This window comes from Loxodonta africana, chromosome X, assembly GCF_030014295.1.
Source record: "Loxodonta africana isolate mLoxAfr1 chromosome X, mLoxAfr1.hap2, whole genome shotgun sequence".
NCBI classification, from domain to species: domain Eukaryota; kingdom Metazoa; phylum Chordata; class Mammalia; order Proboscidea; family Elephantidae; genus Loxodonta; species Loxodonta africana.
The window spans coordinates 100,233,136-100,260,244 of NC_087369.1; the positions used below are offsets into that span (position 1 = coordinate 100,233,136).

The 27,109-nt window shown below is 37.4% G+C and overlaps 1 protein-coding gene across 2 annotated transcripts in view; it reads left to right on the top strand.

Annotated features, from left to right (window-relative positions):
- The window catches only part of DACH2 (dachshund family transcription factor 2), a 755,586-nt gene that overhangs the window by 537,465 nt on the left and 191,012 nt on the right, over positions 1-27,109 (top strand). For both annotated transcript variants that reach the window (XM_003412751.4, XM_064278617.1), the window contains one exon: positions 5,641-5,772. In XM_003412751.4, coding sequence (XP_003412799.3) covers positions 5,641-5,772 — 132 coding nt within the window. The remainder of the gene's footprint in view (positions 1-5,640; positions 5,773-27,109) is intronic.

Below are 27,109 nucleotides of genomic sequence, written 5' to 3' on the forward strand. Positions count from 1 at the left end.
GGCTCTTGGTGCTCAACAAGGCTTATCTCGGGCCCAGGGATACCAACAGCCCCTGAAGGCAGCTTGGGGGTGGGGGGCCCCGTAAAATATATGCATGTACTTAGCTTTTGCTGTGAGCACGTTCTTCTCTGGTTCTGAATGTATGGGTAGGCTGTGTGGCTGGCTGCTTCTTCCTGAGGAAACTGCGGCCAAACACTAGTACCAGCCCGATGCAGCCACTCCTGGGAATGTTGTCTGAGAGCTCCCTGCAATTCAGGTTGGGTAACTCCTCTCTGCTTCTGAGCCATCTCTTTTACCCCCTGTTGCTCAGTTTGCTTTCTCACTTTGACTTTGATGTCAGGGCTCCTAGCTTGTCAAAAATATACTCGTTTCACTTGTTTTTTTGGGTCTTTGTTATAAGAGGGCTCGCCAGAAGCGTCTGTCTATTCGACCATCTCGGCCCCACCTCCTCCATCAATTTCTTAAAAGAAAGTCATTCTGAAGGGAAATGGAAAATAAAATACATTTATATAATTTTTGTTATCTAAATTTTCACTTAATTTGTTTACTGGAGGAATTGTTTAGTTTCCCCAAACAGAATTACATAAATATTCTGATGAAATATAATGTTCTGATAAATGCAGTTTTTTGCTTTTTTGGAAGACCAACTTAAAAACACTCATTACTGCAATACAGAAAAGTATTTTGCATGATGAATATTGAGTTTTGTGTGCTTTTAATAAGCCGAATACCTCATTTATTAACATGTATTGAGTAATATCAAGCACTGTGTCCTGTAAAACAGACAATAAAAATGAAACTCGCTTGATACATAAATTAAAAATTTTTGTGTTAGTTAAATATTAACATTTCCAGTATTTTTTGACATTTGCTATGTTAGTAGTATATTAAATTATTACTCATTAGTATTATACTTAATGTATGCTAGATTGCATCTGTGTGTATGCCAAACATATTTTAATGTTAAAATATAAATACTGTTGTTTACAAAACTTATGACATAATTCTGTGCAGCAATGATATGCAGTTAAAAAGTAACGTGATTGAATTAATTGCAATGGTTGACTTATTAGAGTTCCCTCATTTTTACGTGTCATTTGGGACGGGAGTTCCCGTTGGTTTTTTTATCAGGATGTGAACAAGAGCATACCCTTGTGTTTGTATCATGGCAAAGAGCGCTGCTGGGCCTCCTGGCTGAATTTGCTGGATCAGCAGATGTGGATGTATGAGACGGTTCTCTCAAAATGAATCAGAGACCTGTTATCAGTTAATGCAATCTGTCCTTGCCCAGTAACTGCTCATGTTGGATCCAGTTGCATATTGGGTGAATGTAGCAAGAGTTAGACTTGACAGGCCACGCCCCATCGCTTGTTTTTTAGAAAGGAATAGTATATACCCAAGAGACTCGCTAAGATAAGAAGTTTCAGTTACATGGGAAGGGACTGTAGGAGAGAGATATAAACAAAGGTATTGAAGTGGTAGGGGCCTCATAGCTTAAACAATCTTAAGTGTGGGTGCCCTCATGACCCTGCATGAACTTTATTTCCAGCCAGCACATTCTCACGCACTGGAGCTGTTATCAATTTCATTTAGTACCCCATCAGTTCCCTTCTTTGCAGTGCTTTTCCTTGTGTCCCATCTGCTTGGAACTATGGGTCTTTACTTTAGACAACTGGTGCCCCTATTTTGTTGATGCTCTAAGCACGTGCTTACCTTGCTTTTTGAGTAAACATCCTGAATCATGAATAATACACAAATATATGAGTTATGGGTTAGGGTTCCAAGGAGGTTTGAATCAAGTTTAAGGAAATATAGAAAGACAAGTAACAACTTGAGACTCTATATGATAAGGGGATCATATCTCTTAAGAGGTTTCATTAGCCCAAACTTGAACTACTTTAGGACTTTAACAAATATGTATAGGTTCCATCAGGAAATTTGAGCTTATGTTTCCATGTCATTCTCTTTACAACTAACTTATGACATGTCACTCTGAGACTAGGTTGCCTCATCTGCAAAATGAAAGGACTGAACTAGATGACTCCAAAAATGCTTGCAGTGGCATTAAGCTGTGATTCTTTACTACCTTAGTATTATTTTCTGAATTTTCTCACCAACTTTTTCTTCAATGATATCATACAATAGCATTTGCTTGGAAAAATACATAGATATTTGGAATTTACTATCTTTTCTAAAAATTCAAAATTTGTGGAAACTCTTGCTCATTAATTCCCTTAGTGTTACTGTATGAGACATATATTTTACCTCCAGTTTTCTTATCTATCAGATGGTTTACATATTTTGTCAATTTTTGTTTTTCTTAGAGCAAGCAGGCACATATATTAAAAAATTTCAACATTTACACCACCAAAAATGAAGTAACTAGTAATTCAATAACTTTTACAATCAGATCCCAATTAGGAATTGCTAGTCAGAGGATCCTATGTAAATTCTACCTACAATTTTCCTGATACATTGTTGATTATGAGGCACTCAGCTCCAGCTTTCCTAAGAAAGGTCCCTATGTTTAAATCATTGCCATCAAATTTGTCGTCCAAAGTTAACCTTGGGTGATGGACAGGTCATTTGGAGGATTGGAATTCAGTGAAACTAAATTAGACATGTCAAGAAAATCTCTGGGACCATCTAGAAAATATGCATAAGTACATCATTAGCTCAAAGACTAAAGCAATTTTCTTTCAGATTCTCTCTTTGCCATGATTCATAGACAAGCTACTGTGGTGAAAAGTCTGCTTCATAATGAGAATACAGAGTTGCAAAATAGAAGCTTACTGATTCTCATAAACACGAACAGTTAGATGTTGTAGGTTATATTTACACACTTGATAAGGATTGACCCTTCCCCTTAGAATCAGGATCTTCTGATAATGGCTGTTATATTTTCCTTTTTGGAAACAACCAATATCTATCTTGTTTTCCTTTAATCGTATTTGCATGGTAGAGTGGGTTTTACTGAATTTGGAAATACTCCAATGAAAAAGTTTTGAAACTAGAGAGAAGTGATGGCTGCACAACATTGTGAAGACACTAAATGCCACTGAATTGTATACATTAAAATGGTTAATCATATGTTATATGAATTTCACCTCAATTACAAATATGTATTTATTGAGTACTTAACTTGGGCTAGACAGGGCTCTGGGCTTTGGGCTATGGTGATATAATAGTGAAAACCCAGGAAAAGTCCCTGTCCTCACAGAGCTGCATTCTAGTGGGTGAGGAAGCAATTGTCCAGGAAGGTATTGCTGAGGAAGTAGGTGACATTTGAAGCGTGAGACCTCAATAATGAGAATGAACCAGTCCTGGGAAAAGGATGAGGGAGAAAGCAAATCTTCCAGAATTGTTTTTTTTTTGTTTTTGGTCCCAAGGTACCAGCAGATGATTAGGAATTTTGACACTATCTAAAAATAATTAAGTTGGAATCCACTAGACTTTCGAGTGCATTGTTGGAATATGGATTGTTCTGCTATTTTTAGTACTTGTTCTCTTAAGTATTTTCATGGTGCTACCTGATTTTTTTTTTTTTTTTTTTACCTGATATAGGCTTCCTTGGGAAAAAGAATTTCAGGATAAGGTTTCTTATTTAATACTATTTAAAGCTTCTATTCACTCTATCAATTGGTGCAGTAACTTAAGCATTCGATTTTTGTCTGTAGCCTTTTTTTCCTTACCTATTTATATCATTATGTGGAGAACTTTTTTTTTTTTTAATAATTGCCTTATATTGATTAAAAAAAGAAAGTAATTATATTACAGTGGTTTGAAAATTTTCAGAGATTGCATGGCAACATTTTATTTATTCGGTCCCTTGGTGTATATGTATGAGGAGAAGAGGAGAAGGGTAAAAGGGTAGAATGACAGCCTGTAATTTTTTCCACCCCCTTCCCTTTCCCTCAAACCTGACACATGCAGGAAAGCCCATCCTTTGGCGTAAGTGCCAAAAAAGACATCCTGGATAAAATTCTCTCAGCCTCAGATCAATGACATGGATTAGCAGCAGCAAGGCATTACCTGCTCACACCTTGGTTGTCAGTGTTCAGTTTAACACATATTACTTGGAACCCAGCTAATATCAAGGACAGAAAAAGAATGTCACCAGGAGTTATTGATAGGGGTGGCATAAGGGCATCAAGGAAATTTTAGCTACTACATAATTTTTCCAAGGAAGAGAACTGGCAGTGATCTCACAAATTGCTTTCAGAGTATATAGTCTCTATCTAGGCTGCCTTATTCTCCACATCTCTAAAAAACCTTGCTCTTTTACATGTTTGGGCTTCTCTCTAATTCCGCCCCTCCTCCAAAAAAATGAAAGAACAGGAAAGAAACAGATTTTGAGCAGATTATTGGCAGAATGAACTCAAAGTCTTTTAATTAATGTTTTAATAAAATATACATTTTGATGTGTAAACACAAATCCAGACAAGAAGACCTTGGCATTTGTCATTCCTTCAGAGAGTGTACAATATATGGAAAATGGTATTTCATCAATAGCTCAAAATCTCTGTTTGAGACAGGTGGTATTTCTGAGCTTTTCACAAAAAAATTACACATTTTTTATGTCTTTAAGGAATTAATAATCAAATAGGAGAAATAATATATGTACCTAAATAAATGTACTGAGGCTAGAACATGCTACGTGTCTTAAGAGGGGATGAAACAAGTGATTTGAGAGAGCACATCTCCTTGGGTTTACAAGGGAGAGTTCACAGAGTGTGACATTTGGTCTGGGTCTTGAGGATAGATAAGAATTCTATACTTGAATGTGAACAGAAGTAATTTTAAGACAGAACGAATTGGAAGAACAAGGATATGGTGGCAGGAAGACTCAGGACATGCTAATGACATGAGCTAGTAATTCAAACAGGGAAGAATGTAGGGAATACACAAGAGTATAAGGAGATAAGGCTAAAAATGTAGGTTGATGAGGCCTTGGCTTCTAGGCTTCAGGAGTTTGAACTGTGTTCCACAGAAAGCATACAGTTTATGAACAGAAAGCCTCTTCTTGAGTTACCTAAAGCTCCCCAAGATGATTAGTCATGGAGAAGCCTAGTAGGTAATGAGGAAAAATAATAGGGGATGAATAAAGGTTTGGTTGATTGACTCATTTTTTTTCCGCTTTCTCAACTTTGCTTTAACTAAGCTCGTTTTTAAGTATCAAAACCTAAAATCTGAACCTTGAATGTGATAAGGACCACGGTAGAAATTGTTTCCTTATAGCATTTCAGAGTGCTTCCTCTGACAGTGTTGTTTTAGGTAGAATTTAGTACATGATGATTTCTGTATAAAACAACGGTCCAGAGCTCATAGACGACATCAGGATACATCAGTAAGATCTTGGTATTTTTCAAACAATTTGCATTTTACTCTTTTGTTTCTTCTGTGTTTTGTATTGAAGATCAGACCCTTATTTGGTCCTTTTTTAGCTTTTTAAACTGCCCGTTGTAAGATAAAGGGATTACCAGAGTTGAAAATTACTTTGTTAGAGAAATTATTCATAAATTCAACTGTGATTCGCTTTTGGCTTGTGCCGTGCAGTATAGGCCTGTTAAGTAAATGTATTCAGCTTTTAATTACATTAAGAAATAGTCTCTATTTTAAAAAGAATGGTTCTGGTTTTAGGTATAACAGCTGCAGCAATGGCTGAGGCAATGAAGTTGCAGAAGATGAAACTCATGGCTATGAACACTCTTCAGGGAAATGGAAGCCAAAATGGGACAGAATCAGAACCTGATGATCTTAATTCTAACACAGGTGAGTGTCTTCAGAAATCCCAGGCAGCTGATTCTTACTGTTTTATTCTGGGGTGGGAGAGAGGGCAGTTTAGGGAGGAGGAGAGAATAATATACATACTTTCATTATAAACAGTTATAAGGAAGGGTGCTAAACCTACTGCTCTTGCACACTAAAGTTAGAAAACCATCACAGGTCAGAATCCCATTTCAGGAAAAATAAGTTACCTCCATTATTTTGTTGCTGTGAAATTAAATTTCAATGCTTATATGAGTCGGAATCTACTACATGGTACACACTTGGTGTGTGTGTGTTTTTTTTTTTTTTTTTTTTGGTTAGTTAGTCCTAGCCGTTGTGCTCTCTGCCTGTAAAGGTTGTCCCCATCCCAGCTTTCCTTGCCCTTCTTTTGTCAAGAATATACCTCTGAAAGACGGTGCTGAGAATCCGGGTTGATTGGGCTTCAGTCCCTTCAGCTGTTTAGTGAAGTGAAGGTGCTGGCTGATTCCAGGCGTTACCAGCACGGCTTAAAAAAGGGGGGCAGAATGGGGAGCAAGCAAAGGAAGATAGAAGAAATGGAGGGAAGGGAAAGATGCCTGTTGGAGTATAGTGTCCCCTTCCCTGTTAAAAAACTTGTTTTTTCTCTTTTACCCTGTGATAATTGTACCTTGGCCTTGATTATAAAGCCGCTAGATCTGTTTTGGAAGTATGTGGGCCTACTATATCTGCCAACATACATGAATGGATAAATACATACATATGTGCATGCATGCATAAGTAAATATATGTATAAATAAATACATACGGTTTAATTTTAGTGGGGAGAGAGTAAGGGTCAACCAAAGATGGTCTTAGGAGTCACAGATTTTCAGTCTAACTCTGTAGTTAAATTCGACATGATGTGATAGGCAGATCAGTCGCACCTTACTTTCAGTCTTTTGGGCTCCGAGAAGTTCAAGCATGGCAAGGCCTTGTTTTGGAGGGATAGTGGAAGGGGAATTAAAGAGCAAAGTTATTGAATCAAATACGTATGAAAAGTTACTCTGACTTTAATATTGTGTAGATCTCGTCATCTAAAATTGTAATGTTCATGGTAAATTATAGAGTAAGAATTGCTCTTCAACCAGTGCTCACAGTGGTATTTTCTTTCTATTTAACACGGGTCCAATTTACTGGGGAATCAGTGGAAAATGCATGTTTTACTGGATTCATGGTAACTAAATAAACACTAAAAATAAGCATAATAACAATAGTAAGACCGGTTACCAGTTATTATGTATTATTTCACATGTTATTTCATTAAATTCTTATCAAAAGTGTGAGAAAAAAAGACATTTCCCAAACTCCTATTTTACAGATGAGGAAACACAGGAACGGAACAGCCCAGCTTTGTCCATAGTCAAAAAGCTAGTAAATGGCAGAGTTAAGTTTCAGTCTTACATCTAGTTAAGTCTAAAAAAAAAAAAAAATTTTTTTTTTGAGTCTAAAGTGCTTGCTTATTCAACATTTTGCCTCTTCTTCAATGCTGTTTTGTAATGCAAATTTGACTTTATCAAACCCCAGGAATAAAAGTTGTTTTTAAAATAAGGCCATGGAGAGAAAACTGATGGTCAGTTTCATAGTCCTAATGTCTTTTAACTCATACTAACTTGCAAATCTTAAAGTGTCTTAAAAGCGATGAGGGTGAGAATGGTCACAGAACTCAAACAATGTAATTGTCACTGAATTGTACATGTAGAAACTGTTGAATTGGTGTATGTTTTGCCATGTATATTCTCAATGATAACAAAATAAATAAAATTTTGAAAAAGTGACCAACAGTTGATAGGAAGCCTCTTGTAATGCAGTATTATTATAGAGGAATGTTTAGTAACAATAAAAAAAGTTAGTGCTATCTTCTCCAGTATATTCTGTCATGTTTACCTCAGATAAACCAGTTTCAGAAAAAGACTTTCTACAGAATTCCCATGCAGTTCCTTTATAACAAGACAGCATAAACACTTTGAAAGATACACTGGCGGTATAATTTCTAACTTACTAAATGATTAGTAATTTTCCTGGCTATATATAACACCAGATATTCATCATTGTGATTAAAAAATTAGTATTAGGTTTCTATCTGTGTATGATCTGCTTGGTGCTATAGAAAATAGAATTACTGTAGTCACTATCCTTGACCATGTGGAGGTAGCGGTCTCCTTATCCTAATCTTGATGTAATGAAGGGAAGCCTAGTTGAAATACTACTACTACTACTAATATGGATTTAAATGAAGAAGTCACTGAGATTTTTCAAGGTCTGCCAAATCTTTGCTGTACTGGAAAACAATATACTACAGTTTCCCAAGTGATCATTTATATATGGAAATTTATCTTGAGAATATTAGGTCTGAAATTTTTTGGTGGTCTGGGGGACTAGTACATCTTTGATGCCTTTTTGGGTCTCCTATCGACGGCACTGGGTAATCTCAGGATTTACACTGGTTGCGGTATGCTGTTTGACTTGGTTGAGATCAAAGACTGGGCCTGATTTTTTTTTCCAACTTCGATGGCTGTCACCTTTGATCTACTTCAGTGCCTTCCAAGAAAGGAAAGAAGCAGATCGATATTGACAAGGGAGAGTACAGTTAACAACGTTTAGGGTCTGATTACTGGTTAAGGGCATGATCTTCTTGAGTATTTGCAGTTCAAACAGAACTGGGAAATGAGACAATAAACTCAAAGGAATGCTAGGTCTTTGAGAATTATTAAGGTCCTATTTACAAAGTAGATACCAGATCCAGTCAGTCAAAAGAAAATCAGTCAATTCAGTAATAATGTTCAGTCAAGTTGTGAGGTATCATACTGAAGAAAACACATTGAGTGTTTCCCATCATTTGTGTGTGTCCTAGAGGCTGAGCAGTAGATTATGATCTAATGCAGTTATTTTCAGCTTTGGTTACACAGAAGTCCAGTGGTATATTTGAAGAGATAAGCAAATAATAAACATTTCTTCAAGGTCCATTGTGTGAATTAAATAATTAACGTAGCAAGTGAACCATTTCTAAGCCACTCCAAGAGGGATTAAAATGATTCTTGAATAGGATTCTTAACAAAATTCGATTTTCATATTTATTGAGTGATCACAATGTGCAATATTCTAACAGTGAGAAAGTCAATGTGCTGGTGGTCTGCTTCTGTAAAGATTACAGTCTTGGAAACCACATGGGGCAGTTCTACTCTATCCTAAAGGGTCACTATGAATTGGAATTGACATGATGGCAATGGGTTTGGTTTATGGACAGAAAAGACAAAAATCTGGCTTTAAAATGCTTATTTTATACTATACTAGATGAGATAAAATAAAAAGGAAAAACTATGAATCAATATATAAATGACTACCCCTTAAGGTGGAATATGATAAATTCAACAAGATGAACAAAATACTGTAAGAATATGGAGAAAGAACAATTTCCTCTGAGTTAGAATCAGGGAGGGACACAAGTGTGGAATGTGGCACTGGAACTTGTGTTTGAAGGATGTGAAAGTGAAAAACCAGAAGATGGAGGGCCTTGAATGTTGTGTTAAGGAGACTGCACTATTCCCAAGGGCAGTCATTTATAAATAGTTGTACTCAGAATCTTCAGGCTGTCTCTGTAAGTTGGTAAGAGTTGAGGGGATGGCTTGAGGACATTTCAGGACTGGAAGGTTTTGATTTATTACATTCAAAGGTTAACTATAAAACACCTGTTGTTTACATTTTTACTGATAAATATTTCTAAAATTAAATTGTAGAGCTCTAAGTAAGTTGAGAGACCCCAGGTGACATAGTGGTTAAGAGCTTGGCTGTTAACCAAAATGTCGGTAGTTCAAATCTACTGGCCACTCATTGGAAACCCTATGGAGCAATTCTCCTCTGTTCTATAGGGTCATTATGAGTCCGAATTGACTAGACTGCAACAGGTTTGGTTTGGTTTTTGGAAGTAACTTGAGAGGAGCCCTGGTGGCACAGTGGTTAATCGCTCGACTGCTGACCGAAAAGTCAGCAGTTTGAAATCACCAGCTGCTCTGTGGGAGAAAGATGTGGCAGTCTACTTCAGTAAAGATATACAGCCTTGAGAGCCCTATGGGGCAGTTCCACTCTGTCCTCTAGGGTCTGTATGAGTTGAAATTGACTTGACAGCAATGGGTTTGGTTTAAGTAACTTGAGATAATTAAGTTCAACTCCCTCATTTTACAGATGGTGCTTAAATCCTGAGAAGTTGGCTTCTTTGTGATCACATAGCTAGTTAACAAAAGAGCTGGCACTGATTCATAGTCCCTTGATCTTTCTGCTGTAATACATCTCCTATGTTTGGATTCATTTTCCAGTGTAGTCTAAGGTACAGAATTTCTTTCTTTGATATTGAGTCTCAATCAATAGATCTAGAGATGGAGATGTAGCAGATATAGCAGATTGTCCTTAATTTGGCTTGACCAAGGCTCGTAATTACAAGGTAGGTACCAAACTTCAGGTCAAAATTGACCTGACCTCAGGATTTCCTGTGGGTATTACTATTTGGATTACATCTCTGATATGCTTTGTTTCTTGTTATTCTCCTCTTTTTCCTAAATTAAGTGAGATGTAGAAAACAAGTACTTCATTTTGAGTGCTGTAAATGAGCTTCCAATTAATTAAGCCTTAAAAATTATGCTAGACTCACAAATATTCCAAATGATTAAATATGATCTAGAACTTTCTACATTGTTTAAGTGTAATCCTTTGGTGACCCAATTATTTTCTCCTTCGAATTTTTTGTTGATGCCATGTGTTTTCACTAATGAAGGCATGCTGATTAAAAGACCAATTCAGAATTTTTTGTTATGATTTATGGATTTTGATAACCATTATCTGAGATCACATATGTCCCAGTGGATACTGGATGTTGTAAATTCTACCAATATGAGTCAATGATACAACTGGTTTTTTAAATTTTTTAAAATTTTATTTCTTGAAAATTTGCAAAATATGAGGTAAAACATGAAGGCACCTGGCAATGACTGCACATACATTTTATTCTAGTCTCCTTATTCTTAGCCTTTTTATTATTTTTCATGAAACTTTTCAAAATGTGGTACAGTGCATTCTTCCTTACTGCAAAAGCAGTACTTACAGCCTAAATAAATAAAGCCAAGGGATTTTTTATCTCAGGAAAATTACCACTAAAATGCATTCTTCATTACTGCAAAAGCAGTACTTACCGCTCAAATAAATAAAGCTAAAGGAATTTGAATCTCACAAAAATTATCACTGCTGTGTACTCTTCATTATAACAAAAGTAGTACTAACAGCTAAGAAGCAGAAACAGCTGCCCTGGAATATTGCAGACCTGCTCACAGCAATGCATTCTACCTGCTACATGTGGAAGCAATGATTGGGCCCTAAGATTGAATGCAGGGTAAGAATGACTTATAGGAGTTGGAGCCTCTTGAAAAGTACCACTGCAGTGCATTATTCCTTATTCCTCATTGAAAAGGCTTTGAGTCCTTTCTTACAGTAAAAAAAAAAAAAAAAAAAAATGACACCCCTTGCCGTTGAGTCAGTTCCAACTCATAGCAACCCTATGGGACAGAGTAGAATTGCCCCATAGTGTTTCCAAGGAGCAGCTTGTGGACTTGAACTGCTGACCTTTTGGTTAGCAGCCAAGCTTTTAACCACTGCACCACCGGAGTTCCTTTGCACTGAAGTAAGGTTTAAGAATAACCATATGCACCTGTTACCGACTTACAACTCTGACTTTAAAGGCACGGTTAGGAACAGATCTCATTTGTAACCTGAGGACTGCCTGTACCTAAGGAGTGCAGTTGCTGGTTCAAAAGTAATTCTGTGTTTAACTTTTTGATGAATGACCATAATGTTTTCCATAGGGGCTGCACTATTTTACATTCCCAGCAGCAATGGATGAGGGTCATAATTTCTCGATATCCCGCCAATTCTTATTTCCTTTTTTCTGATAATACGCATCCTAGTGGAGGTGAAGTGGTATCTCACTGTGCTTTTTATTTGCATTTCCCTAATGATTAATGACATTGAGCAACTTTTCATGTGCTCGTTGGCCACATGCCTATCGTCTTTGGAGAAATGTCTATTCAAGCCCTTTGACTATTTATTGATTAAGTTTGTCTTTTTGCTGTAGAGTTGTAAGAGTTCTGTATATATTCTGGCTATTAAATTATACCAACATGATTCCCAAATATTTTCTCCAATTTTGTAGGTTTTATGTTCATTTTTTGATACAGTCCTGTAATACGCAAAAAATTTAATTTTGATGAAGTCCAAATTGTCTATTGTGTCTTTTTTATTTCCAATCTAAGAATATATTAGGAAAAAGAAGGTCCAGAAGCTTTACCCTTATGTTTCCTTCTAATAGTTTTATGGTTTTAGTTCTTATATTTAGGTCATTGATCTATTTTGAGTTAATTTTCATATATGGTGTGAGGTGTGGGTCCAATTTCATTCTTTTGCATGTGAAGATCTAGTTGTTCCAATGCCATTTATTGAAGAATTGATTCTTTCCTCATTGAATGGACTTGGCAACCTTGTTGCAAATCAATTGTTGATCAATAAAGTTATCTTTGGGCTCTCAATTCTTTTCTATTGGTCTATATGTCTATCCTTATACCCATACCACAGTTTTAATTACTGTAGCTTTTTATGTAGTATGTTTTGAAATCAGTAATTGTGAGTTCTTCCACTTCCTTCTTTTTTTTTTTCCAAGGTATCTTTAGCTAGTCAGGGCCCCTTGAAATTCCATATGAATTTGAGGATCTTTTTTTTCCATTTCTGCAAAAAGGCTGTTGGAATTTTGAGATTGCATTGAATATATGCATCATTTTGGGAAGTATTGATATCTTAACAGTATTAAGTCTTCCAATCCATGAATACACGATGTCTTTCCATTTATTTAGGTCAACGTTAATTTCTTTCAACAATATTTATAGTTTTCAGTGTAAAGGGCTTTCACTCCCTGGTTAAATTTATTACTAGACATTTTATTCTTTTAGATACTATTGTAAATGGAATTGTTTTGTTGACTTTCTTTTTGGATCATTCATTGCTGGTGTATAGAAACACAACTGAATTTTGTGGGTTGATCTTCTACTCTGCCAATTTGCTGAATTCATTCGTTGTGGATTATTCGCAATTTTCTACATATAAGATCATGTCATCTGTAAATAAAAATAGTTTTACTTCTTCCTCTCTGATTTGGATACCTTTTATTTATTTATTTCCCAGTTGCTCTGGCCAGAACTACAAGACAATGTTGAAGAGCAATGGTGAAAGTGGGCATCTTGTTTTTGTTTTTAATCTTCGAGGGAAAGCGTTCAGTCTTTCTACATTGAGTATGATTTTAGCTGTGAGATTTTCATAAATGCCCTTTATCATGTTGAGGAATTTGCCTTTAATTCCTAGTTTGTTGAGTTTTTATCATGAAAGGGTGTTGAATTTCGTCAAATGCCTTCTCTGTTTCAATTGAGATGATAATTTGGTTCTTTTCCTTTGTTCTATTAATGTGTTATATTATATTGACTGAATTTCTTATGTTAAACCACCCTTTTCTTCCTTGAATAAATCTCACTTGATCATGATGTATAATCATTTTAATATGGTATTGCATTTGATATTCTAATATTTTTTGAGGACTTTTGCATCTATATTTATAAGGGATATTGGACTCTAGTTCCCTGTAATTGTGATGTCTTTGGTTTTGGTATCAGGGTAATGCTGGCATCACAGAATGCATTAGGAAGTGTTTCTTCCTCTTTCATGTTTTGGAAGAAATTGAGAAGGTTTGGTGTCAATTCTTCTTTAAATGTCTAATAGAATCTCAGTAAAATCATCTGATCTGGAACTTTTCTTTGTTGAGAGGCTTTTGTTGCTGATTCAGTCATTCCACTGAAGGTTTCTATTTCTTTTGGAGACAAGTAGTTTCTGTGTTTCTAGAAAAATTTTCTTTTCATCTAGGTTATCTAATTTGTTGATTATAATTGTTCATAGTATACTCATAATTTTATAATCCGTAGGGTCAGCAGTAATGTTCCCACTTTCCTTTGTGATTTTGGTCATTTTCATCTTCTCTCTTTTTTCTGTCAGTCTAACTAAGGGCTTGCCAATTTTATTGAAGTTTTCAAAGAACCAACTTCTGATTTTCTTGATTCTGTTGCTTTTCTAGTCTACATTTATCTCTGCTTTAATCTGCCCTTTGCCTCCTTCTGTAGCTTTGAGCTTAGTTTGATCTTTTTCTAATTCCTCAAGTAATAAAGCTAGGTGAATCATTTGAGGTCTTTCTTCTTTAGTAATGTGGGCATTCCCAGCAGTAAGTCTCCCTCTGAGCACTGTTTTCACTGCACTCCCTAAGTTTTCATATATTGTACTTTCATTTTCATTCATCTCAATTTTATTATTTCCATTTTAATTTCATCATTGACCCTTTTTTTAAAAAAAATAGTGTGTAGTTTAATTTTCAGTTTTTCTTCTGTTATGGTTCCTAGTTTCATTTTATTGTGGTTGGAGAAGATACTTTGTATATTTTCAAACTTTTAAAACTTATTGAGACTTGTTTTGTGAGTTACCATATGGTCTACACTGGAGAGTAGTCCATGTGCACCGAAGAGAAATGTATATCGTGCTGCTATTTGGTGGCATTGGTTTATAGTGTTGTTCAAACTAGGTGTTGTGTCCCTTATTAAATGTGGTATATTTAAGTTCCCATCTAATATTGTGGAGCTATTTCTCCCTTCAATTATGTCAATATTTCATGTTTTGGAGCTTTGATGTTAGGTGTGTGTATATTTATAATTGTTATATAGTCTTAAAGAATTGACCCTTTTGTCATTATATAATGTCCTTCTTTGTCTCTCTTAATGTCTATTTTGTCTGATATTAATATAGCCACCTCCACTTTCTTTTCCCAGGAACACTTTTTTTTCACATTTTATATTTGCAACCTATTTGTGTCTTTGAGGCTAAAGTGTGTTTCTTGTAGCTAGCAGATAGATGGATCACGCTTTTAAAAAATCCATTCTACCAATCTCTATCTTTTTATTGGAGAGCTTAATTTATTTACATTCAAAGTAATTACCAGAGATGGCCCAAGATGATGGCTTAGTCAGACACACCATGCTGTCCATCTACAGCAAAGACCCGAGAAACCAAGTGAAACAGATACAGATGACAACCTTGGAACCCTAAGCATCATATAGAAGGATAAAGAATTAGATCCACACTGACTTGAAGAAGAAACTGAACAAAAACAATGAATGAGGAGAGATATGGAGTGTAGTTGCCCTTCTGGCCAGCCTGACACAGCATGGCCATCTTCAGACAAAGCCAGCAGTGATCCTGGATGAGGAATATAGGAAAGCAAATTCACAAAATTCCCAATAGGAAACAGAGAAGCTGTGTAGCAAGGTGAGCAGAACATAAACCAGATCTAGGGAGGGAAAGTACAGGAAGGAGGGCAAGAGCTCCAGGCATACTGGCATCCACAGAGCAGGAAGGAGCCAGGATCCAGAGACAGGAGTATTCACCAGTGGCGGTCCCTGAGCATTAGGGTGAGTGGCTTACATGGAGTAATAGTTCTGTAGAGTGTCAGCAAGAGGTCCCCCATCTGAACAGACACTGAGAGGCCCCCCCCACATTCACTTGGTTGGGGCCAGGTCCCAATTTCTCACTGCAGCCAACAGGAAGCCTGGAGAAATACATGCCTGGTGACCAGAGGAACACACTCCCCGTCCCCTTGCCCTCCTGGTGATTAGTGGCATGAAGATCCCCACCCCTGCTGCTGTGCCTGACGGGGAACCATGGCACAAGCCCCCCTCTTACCCTTCCAGCCCTGTGCACCATCCCCATCACTACTCTTCCCACCCCACAAGCAGCAGTAAGCACCCTACACACCACGTCACCCACTACATCCTCCCACCTGCTTCCCTGCGCACCCAGCAAGTGAGAGAGAGTGATCCTGCATTCCCAGTCACCTGCCACACACCTCCACCCACTGCCCTGCAAGCTCTATGAGCAACAGTGAGTGCATTCATGCCACCTGTCACCCACCCCATCTGCTGCCACACACACCTGGAGAGCAGCAGAGAGCTTGGCGACACCAGTTGCCTGTCACAACTTACCCTGCCGACCTGACAAGTGGCACAGAGCACTCTCGTAGCCCGATTGCCTGCCACACCCCCGCGCATCACCCTACCTACCCAGTGAGCAGCAGAGAATACTCCTACACCCCAGGCCACCTGCCACAACCCCCTACAGCCCCACCCACCAGGTAAGCAGCAGTGAGCATGACTGTGCCATTGGTCACCCACCATATCCATCCCACTCACTACCCTGCCTACCTGGCAAGTGCCATTGTGTGCCCCTGCACCAATGGACTGATGAAAGGAGGTAGCCCATGCCTGCCCAGCCCACCCCCAGCCACCTTGCAGGCCCAGTGAACAGCAACACATGCTCACCCTGCCTGTTGCTGTCCTACCCACCTGGCAACAAGTGGTGAATGCTCCCATGCCATCAGATTGGTGATACATGAAGCATACCTGCCCCACCCATGCTGATGTTTCAAAACAAAACAAAACAAAAAATGAGGATAAAACAAACAAACATAAATCAATACATAAAGAAATAAGTAAGTAAATAAATAAATGAATAGATAAATAAATAAAATAACAATGCCCTGGAGACAGTCGACAATAACAAATCATATGAAAAAACAGGATAAGGTGGCTTAAGCAAGCGAGCAAAATAAAGGGAAAGAAATCCCTCCAGAGGAGGAAACAATAATAGAACTACCTAAGAAGGAATTGAAAAGACTTGTATTTAGACTCCTCAAAGAGATCAAGGATAACACAGACAAAAAACCTAGAAGTATTCAGGAAAACAATACAAGAACAAAATGACAGACTCAGGAGACAATTAGAAATCATATAAAAACAACTAGAAATTCAGAAGTTCAACAATAAAATATCCGAAATAGATAACACAATGGAAGGACACAGAAGTAGAACTGGATCAATAGAAGAAAGAAGCAGCAAAATTGAGGACAAATCCCTTGATACTATTTTCAGGAACAACCAGAAAAAATAACGAAGAAATCCTAAGAGTTATGTAGGACAACATGAAGAGGAATAATTTACACATAATAGGAATTCCAGAAGAGGAGGAAAAATAAAGTACAGAGTAATTTTTGAAGATATACTGGCTGTAAACTTCCCAAATATGAAAGACAAGAAGAATACCATCTGGTAAGCCCAACAAACCCCGTAAAGGATAACCAAAAACCAAACCCAGTGCCATTAAGTCAATTCTGACTCAGAGCAACCCTACAGGATAAAACAGGATAGACACCCCCAAAAAATCACCAAGACATTTCATAACCAAACTTTCAAAAACTAAAGAAAAAGAAAGAATTCTAAAAGCAGCTCATGAAAAAAAAAAATTTTAGTTACAATGGGTCATTGATAAGACTAAGTGTTGATCTCTCATCAGAAGCCATACAGGCAAGAAGGCAATGAGATGACGTATATGAAATCTTGAAGGAAAAGAACTGGCAACTAAGAATTATATGTTGTTGTTGTTAAGTGCTGTTGAGTTGGCTCTGACTCATAGCGAACCTGTGCACAACAGAACAAAACGCTGCCCAGTCCTGAGCCATCCTTACAATCGCTGTTATGCTTGAGCTCATTGTTGCAGCCACTGTGTCAGTCCACCTCGTTGAGGGTCTTCCTCTTTTCCACTGACCCTGTACTCTGCCAAGCATGATGTCCTTCTCCAGAGACTGATCCCTCCTAACAACATGTCCAAAGTATGTAAGATGCAGTGTTGCCATCCTTGCCTCTAAGGAGCATTCTGGTTGTATTTCTTCTAAGACAGATTTGTTTGTTCTTTTGGCAGTCCATGGTATATTCAATATTCTTCACCAACACCACAATTCAAAGGCGTCAATTCTTCTTCGGTCTTCCTTATTCATTGTCCAGCTTTCACATGCATATGATGCAATTGAAAATACCATGGCTTGGGTCAGGCGCACCTTAGTCTTCAAGGTGACCATGTCTTTGCTCTTCAACACTTTAAAGAAGTTCTTTGCAGCAGATTTACCCAATGCAATGCGTCTTTTGATTTCTTGACTGCTGCTTCCGTGGCTGTTGATTGTAGATCCAAGTAAAATGAAATCCTTGAAAATTTCAATCTTTTCTCCATTTATCATGATGTTGCTCAAGAATTATATATCCAGTAAAAATATCTTTCAAAAATGATGGTGAAACTAAGACATTCCCAGATAAGTAGAAACATAGAATTTGTAAAAACCAGACCAGTCTTACAAGAAATATTAATAGGAGCCATTTGGATAGAGAATCAAGACATCAGTTAACTACTGGAGGTAAAGACACATGACATAACCAAGATACCAACTCAGATAAAGACTTCACAAAAGCACAATAAAGCCAAAGAACTGACTACAGGGAACCAGAGGAGTTAAGTGGTAAGAGACAGTAAAGTTGGAGTAAAGAGGTAGTTATAGAACTTCCATATGGGAAGTAAATCAAGGTGATTTCAAGATACAACAGACTGTTTTACGTTTAAGAGGATTAAAGTGAAATTCAGGGTAACGACACAAAAAGTAGCAAGCCTACTCACCAAAATAACGAAGAAAACCAAAAAGACTCAGTAAGCACAAAAACAACAAAAACGATTGATAGGAAAAGAAAATCCATATACAAAAAGGACTCAGCACAGAATATTAAGAGAAACAAAGAAACCGTTAATACCACAAAAAAAGTATAACAAAATGACAGAAACAAATTCATATCTATCATTAGTAACACAGAATGTAAATGGATTAAATGCACCAGCCAAGAGACAGAGAGTGGAAGAATGGATTAAAAAAAAAATGAACCATCGGTATGTTGCCTATAAGAGACACACCTTAGACACAGAGACATAAACAAGTTAAAAAGAATGGAAAAAAATATAGCAAGTAAACAGTATCCAAAAAAGAGCAGGAATAGCAATAATAATTTTGGACAAAATACACTTCAAGTCAAAGTCCATTATAAGAGACAAAGAAGGACATTATATAATGATTAAAGGGTCAATCCTCCAAGACATAACAATAATAAAAAAGCTCCAAAATACATAAAACGAACTCTAACAGAATTAAAAAGAGAAATAAATATTTCTACAACAATAGTAGGAGAATTTAACACACCACATTTAACAATGGATAGTACTAGAAAGAAACTCAAAAAAGATACAGAAGATCTAAAAGAACACAGTCAACCAACTTGACCTTATAGACATATATAGAACATACCACCCAACAGCAGCATAGTACACATCCTTCTCCAATGCACGTGGATCATCCTCCAGGGTAAACCATAGTCTAGGCCTCAAAGCAAGCCTCAATAAATTAAAAAATATCAACATAATGTGGAGCATTTTCTCTGACCATGACACTATAAAACTAGAAATCAATTTTTAAAAACATAGCTATGAAAAACATTAAATACATGGAAACTGAATAACACCTTACTTAAAAACTACTGTGTCATAGAAGATATTAAAATTAAAAAAAAATTAGAATCAAATGAGAATGAAGACACACCATATCAAAACATTGGGATACAGCAAAAGGAGTATTCAGAGGAAAATTTTAGCATTAAATGCACACATCAAAAAAAAAAAAAAAAAAGCAGACTTAGGCCACAAAGCAACCATCAACAAAATCCAAAACACTGAGATAATACAAAGCATCTTCTCATATTACAAGGCTGTAAAAGTAGAAATTAATAACAGGAAGAGTAAGATAAAAAATATGGAAACTGAATAACTCCTTGCTTAAAAACCACTGAGTAATAGGAAAATCGAAGATGGAATAAAAAAATTTCTAGAAACAAATGAGAATGAAGACACATCATACCAAAACTTTTGGGACACAGCAAAGGCAGTGCTCAGAGGTCAGTTAATAACAATAAATGCACACATCAAAAAAGAATAAAGGGGCAAAACCAAAATGTTAGCCCTACAATTTGAACAAATAGAAAGAGAATAGTAACAAAACAATTTGTGTATTGTTTAATCAGAAACTAATTTGCTCTGTAAACTTTCACCTAAGGCACAATCAAAAAAAAAAAAAGATCCAAAATCAGTAATTTAACATGGCAACTAAACAGATATAAAAAAGACCAGCAAAAGAAGTCCACAGCCACCAAAAGAAAGGAAATAATAAAGATCAGAGAAGACATAAATGAACTAGAAAATCAAACAACAATAGAAAGAATAAACAAAACAAAAAGTTAGTGCTTTTGAAAGGCTCAACAAAATCAACAAACTATTGGCCAAATTCACAAAAGAAAAACAGAAAAGAAAGCAAATACCCCAAATAAGAAATGAAATGGAGGACATTACAATAGACCAACTGAAATAAATATGATCATAACAGAGTACTATGAAAAACTGTACTCCAACAACTTTGAAAACCTAGAGGCAAATTTCTAGAAACATGCCACCTACCTAAACTAACACAAACTGAGATAGAAAATCTGAAGAGACCAGTAACAAGAGATTGAAATGGTAAAAAAAAAAAAAAAGTCCCAGCAAAAAAAGTCCTGGCCTAGATGGCTCCCCTGGAGAATTCTACGAAGCATTCAAAGAACTTGCACCAGAACTATTCAAAGTACTTCAGAACATAGAAGGGAAAGGGATACTTCTGAATTCATTCTATGAAGCCAGCTTAACCCTGATAACGAGGCAAAGAATGCAAAAAAAGAAAATTACAGAACAATATCTCTCATGAATATAGATACAAAACTTGTCAACAAAATTCTAGTCAGTAGAATTCTGCATCATACAAAAAAAACTACACCATGACCAAGTGAGATTCATACCAGGTATGCAAGGATAGTTCAACATTAGAAAGTCAATCAATGTAATCTACCACATAAATAAAACAAAAGAATCATGTGATCATAATCAACATAGAAAAGGCATTTGATAAAGTCCAACACCCATTCCTGATAAAAACTCTCAATAGAATAGGCATAGGAGGCAAATTCCTCAAAGTAATAAAGGACATGTTTACAAAGCCAACAGCCAACATCATTCTCAATGGAGAAAGGTTGAAAACATTCCACTTGAGAATGGGAACAAGACAACTATGCCCTTTATCACCACTCCTATTTAACATTGTGCCGGAGTCCTAGCTACAGCAGCAAGGCAAAGAAAGAAATAAAGGACATCCAAATTTGTAAGGAAGAAGTAAAACTTTCCCTAGTCTTGGATGACATGATACTATACATAGAGAACCCTAAAGACTCCACATGAAAAATACTGGAACTAATAGATTCAGCATGGTAGCAGCATACAAAAATCAGTTGGATTCTGATACGCCAATAAAGAAAACTACAAAGAGGAAATCAGGAAAGCAGTACCATTTATAATAACCCCTAAAAAAATAAAATAAGTAGGAGTAAATCTAACCAGGGACATAAAAGACCTATACAAAGAAAACTACAAAACAGAACTACAAGAAAGCAAAAGAGACCTACAAAAAAAAAAAAAAAAAAGAAAAAACATACCATGCTCATGAATAGGTAGACTCAACATTGTGAAAATGTCAATTCTACCCAAAGCAATCTACAAATACAATTCAATCCCGGTCCAAATACTTACAATATTCTTTAAAAAGATAGAAAAACTAATCATTAACTTTATATGGAAAGGCAAGAGGCCCCTGATTAAGTAAAGCATTATTGAAGAAGAAGAACAAAGTAGTAGGCCTCACCACTTCCTGATCTCAGAACTTATTATACAGCCATGGTAGTCAAAACAGCCTGGTACTGGTACAGTGACAGACACGGAGACCAATGGAACAGAATTGAGAACTCCGAAGTACATCTGTCCAGCTGTGGACAGCTGATACTCAACAAAGGGTCAAAGTCCATTCAAAGGGAAAGAGATAGTCTCTATACAAACGGTGGTGCCCAAACTGGATATCCATTTGCAGAAAAATGAAGCAGAATGCATGTCTCACAGCATACACAAAAAACTAACTCAAGATGGGTTAAAGACCTAAATGTTAAATCTAAAGCTATAAAGGTTTTGGAAGATAACATAGGGACAAAGCTAGGAGTCCTGATTTATGACATAAATACACTATCAAACGTAACTAAAAATACACAAACAACAGAAGATAAACTAAATAACTGGCATCTCCTAAAAATTAAACACTTATATTTGTCAACAGACTTTATAGAAAGGGTGAAAAAGGGGACCCACAGACTGGGAAAAAAATTTGGCAACGACATATCTGACAAGGTCTAATCTCTAACATATAGAGAAATCTTCAACACCTGAGCAACAAAAAGATGCAAATCAAAACTACAGTGAGATACCATCTCACCCCTGTAAAAATGTTGTTAGGTGCCATCGAGTCGATTCCGACTCATAGCAACCTTGTGTACAACAGAAGGAAACGCTGCTCAGTTCTGCGCCATCCTCACAATCGTTATTATGCTTTAGCCCATTGCTGCAGCCACTGCATCTGTCTATCTCGTTGAGGGTCTTCCTCTTTTTCACTGGCCCTCTATTTTACCAAGCATGATATTCTTCTCTAGGGACTGATCCCCTCCTGATAACATGTCCAAAATATGTGAGATGAAGTCTCTTCATCCTTGCTTCTAAGGAGCATTCTGATTGTACTTCTTCCAAGACAGATTTGTTCATTCTTTTGGCAGTCCATGGTATGTTTGATAATCACAATTCAAAAGGTGTCAATTCTTCATTCTTCCTTATTCACTGTCTAGCTTTCACATGCATATGAGACAATTAAAAACACCATGGCTTGAGTCAGGCTCACCTTAGTCTTCAAGGTGATACCTTTGTTTTTCAACACTTTAAAGAAGTCTTTTGCAGCAGATCTGCCCAATGCAATGCATCTTTTGATTTCTTGACCGATGCTTCCATGGCTGTTGATTGTGGAGCCAAGTAAAATGAAATCCTTGACAACGTCAATCTTTTCTCTGTTTATCATGATGCGGCTTATTGGTCCAGTTGTGATGATTTTTGTTTTCTTTACATTGAGGTGTAATTCATATTGAAGGCTGTGGTCTTCGATCTTCAACAGTAAGTACTTCAAGTCCTCTTCACTTTCAGCAAGCAAGGTTATGTCATCTGCATATTGCAGGTTGTTAATGAGTCTTCCTCCAATCCTGATGCCCCGTTCTTCTTCATATAGTCCAGCTTCTCAGATTATTTGTTCAGCATACTGATCGGATAAGTATGGTGAAAGGATACAACACTGACACACACCTTTACTGACTGTCAATCATGCAGTATCCCCTTGTTCTCTTCGAACGACTGCCTCTTGATCTATGTACAAGTTCTTCATGAGCACAATTAAGTGTTCTGGAATTCCCATTCTTCGCAATGTTATCCAGAATTTGTTACGACCCACACACTCAAATGCCTGTACATAGTCAATAAAAGACAGGAAACATCTTTCTGGTATTCTTTGCTTTCAGACAAGATCCATCTGACATCAGCAGTGATATCCCTGGTTCCACATCCTCTTCTGAATCTGGCTTGAATTTCTGGCAGTTCCCTGTCGATATACTGCTGCATCTGCTTTTGAACGAGCTTCAGTAAAATTTTACTTATGTGTAATATTCATGATGTTGTTTGATAATTTCCACATTCGGATGGATCACCTTTCTTGGGAATAGACATAAGTACAGATCTCTTCCAATTGGTTGGCCAGGTAGCTGTCTTCCAGACTTCTTGGTGTAGATGAATGAGCACTTCCAGTACTGCATCCATTTGTGGAAACATCTCAATTGGCATTCCATCATTTCCTGGAGACTTGTTTTTCACCAATGCCTTCAGTGCATCTTGGACTTCTTCCTTCAGTACTATCTGTTCCTGATCACATGCTACCTCCTGAAATGGTTGAATGTGGACCAATTATTTTTGGTATAGTGACTCTGTGTATTCTTTCCATCTTCTTTTAATGCTTCCTGTGTAGTTTAATATTTTCTTCATAGAATCCTTCACTATTGCAACTCCAGGCTTGAGTTTTTTCTTCAGTTCTTTCTGCTTGAGAAATGCTGAGTGTGTTCTTCCAGTTTGGTTTTCTACCTCCAGGTCTTTGCATATGTCATTATAATACTCTTTTTTTTCTTCTGCAGAAGTGGCACTGATTAAAAAAATGGAAAACAACAAATGCTGATGAGTTTATGGGGAGATTAGTACTCTTATGCATGGCTGGTAGGATTGTAAAATGGTACAATACAACCACTATAGAAAATGGTATGGTGCTTCCTCAGAAGCTAGAAATAGAAATACCATATGATTTGGCAATCCCACTTGTAAGTATATATCCTAGAGAAATAAGAGCAGTGACACAAATAGGCATATGCTCACCACGTTCATTGCAGCATATTCACAATAGCAAAAAATGGAAACAACCTAAGTGTTCTTTAACGGATGAATGATAACCAAAATGCGGTACATTCATACATTTGAATATTATGCAATGCTAAAGAATAATGATGAGTCTGAATCATCATATGGATAAATCTGGAGGACATTATGCTGAGTGAAATAAATCAATCACAAAAGGACAAAAATTGTATGATACCACATTTATAAAATGTCAAGAATAGGTTTATACATAGAAAGTGGTGTTCTTTGATGGTCACCAGGGATAGAGGGGGAGGAATGGGGAATCACTTACTAGATAATAGACACGTGTTAATTCTAGTGAAGGGAAAGGCAATACACCATGTGAAGAAGTCAGCACAATGTGACCAAGGTAAATGAAGACACTAAGAGGTATGCATGAATGAAAGGACAACTATGGTAAATGCTATAAAATATCCAAATCTGCAACAACAGTAATAACCAAAACATTGTGAGTGGTTACATAGATATGTATGCTATGTAGGTGTGGGAGGATGTATGGGAGTGCGTGCACATACATATATAGGTATAGCTGTGGGCATTTGTATATATATATTTGTATGTGCTACATACATATTCATATATATAACAGGGAGTATAGTTATGGAAACTTCTTAGACATATCCAAAGACCTCATGGGACTGAGTTACTGGGCTTGAAGACTAAAGACCATAGTCTTGAGGGATATCTAGATCAATTGGCATAACAGTTCATAAAGATAATGTTCTACATCCTAGTTTGGTGAGTAGCATCTGGGGTCTCAAAAGCTTGTCAGTTGTGATCTAAGATACAGCTATTGGTCCCTTCCTATCTGGAGCAAAGGAAAGTGAAGGAAACCAAAGACTCAAGGAAGCAATTAGTCCACAGGACTAATGGCCCACATGAACTACAACCTCCTCTAGCTTGAGACCAGAAGAACTAGATGGTGCCTGGCTACCCACTACTGACCACTTTGACCAGGGACACAATAGAAGGTCCCTGTTAGACAGGAGAAAAATAGAGAACAAAACTCAAATTCATAAAAAAGACAAGACATCCTAGACAGATAGAGACTAGAAGAGACCCCAAGACAATTGCCCTATGACACACTTTAACCTGGAACTGAAGTCATTCCCAGAGTTCACTTTTCAGCCAAATAACAGATTCGTCCATAAAATAAATAGCAACACCCATGAGGAATGTGCTTCTTAGAACAATCAACTATAGGAGACCAACAGGCAACATTTGCCCAAAAGCAAAGATGAGAATTCAAAAAGGGGCAGGGAAAGTGGAGGAATGAAAATGGGAAAGGCAGAGTGGAAATGGGGAGAGTGGTGACTTGTTGCAGGGATAGCAACCAATGTGACGGAACAATTTGTTTATCGGTTGTTGAACGGGAAACTAATTTGCTGTGTAAACTTTCACCTAAATCACAGTAAAATGTTTTTTAAAAAGTAATTACCAATAAGGAAGGACTTCCTTCTGCGCATTTGGTTTTCATTTTTTTTTTTTTGCTTGTCTTATACAGTTTATCATTCATTTCCTCCAGTACTTCCTTCTTTTGTGTTTAGTTGATTTGTTGCAGTGTATCATTTTGGTTCCTAAACGAATAATTTCTTTTATAGGGATCAACACAAAGCTGGTTCCTATGAGACAGAGGTTAAAGATGTCCCAAATGTCTGACTTTATCAAGCTGCTGTACCACTCCATTATCTCTAACATCAACTAATCCCTCTCACCTCAGTACTCTCCCTCCTGCCTTTGGTTTCCCTAATTCGCTGCAATGTCTTACAGAAATCAAAAACCGTATATAAGAAATGGCTCACATGGTTGTGGATGCTGGCAAGTCCCAAATTCGTGGGTCAGGCATAGACTTCTCCCTGGCCCTCAGTCTCTGCCCAAAGACATTCAGCTTTCTTGCTCTGTGGGCAGGGAAGTGTACTGAGCCATTTCCCGTGGGTCTCTCCTTGTTTGGTGGTGGTTGGCTCTCCTCTCTGCTCTGGAATTGGCTGTTTTTTAAGGCAAAACTGACCAATCCCCTGGGTGGGCCACAATTACCTTATTTGCACTGCCCCACCCAATCACCTGAGTCGGAGTCACAAGACCATGGTTAGAAAGGCCACACACAAAAGTAACAGTTCCCTTCACCTTTTTTTTTTTTATTGTGCTTTAAGTGAAGTTTACAAATCAAGTCAGTCTCTCATACAAAAACCTGTACAAACCTTGCTGTGTATTCCTAGCTATTCTCCCCCCAATGGAAACCCTGGTGGTGTAGTGGTTAAGTACTATGGCTGCTAAACCAAAGGGTTGGCAAGTCAAATCCACCAGGCACTCCTTGGAAACTCTGTGGAGCAGCTCTACTCTGTCCTGTAGGGTCGCTATGAGTCGGAATCGACTCGACGGCACTGGGTTTGGTTTTTGTCCCTCTAATGAGACAGCACACTCCTCCTCTCCACCCAGTATTCCCTGTGTCCTTTCAACCAGCTCCTGTCCCACTCTGTCTTCTCATCTCACCTCTGGAAAGGAGCTGCCCACATAGTCTCATGTGTCTACTTGAGCCAAGAAGCTCCACTCCTTACAGTATCATTTTCTGTCTTATAGACCAGTCCAATCCCTGTCTGAAGAGTTGGCTTTGGGAATGGTTCCAGTCTTGGACTAACAGTGGGTCTGGGGACCATGACCTCAGAGGGCCCTCTAGTCTCAGTCAGACCATTAAGTCTGGTCTTCTTATGATAATTTGAAGTCTGCATCGCATTATTCTCCTGCTGCCTCAGGGATTCCCTGTTGTTTTCCCTGTCAGGGCAGTCATCGGTAGTAGCCGGGCACCACCTAGCTCTTCCGGTCTCAGGCTGATGTAGTCTCTGGTTTATGTGGCCCTTTCTGTCTCTTGGGCTCATCTTTACCG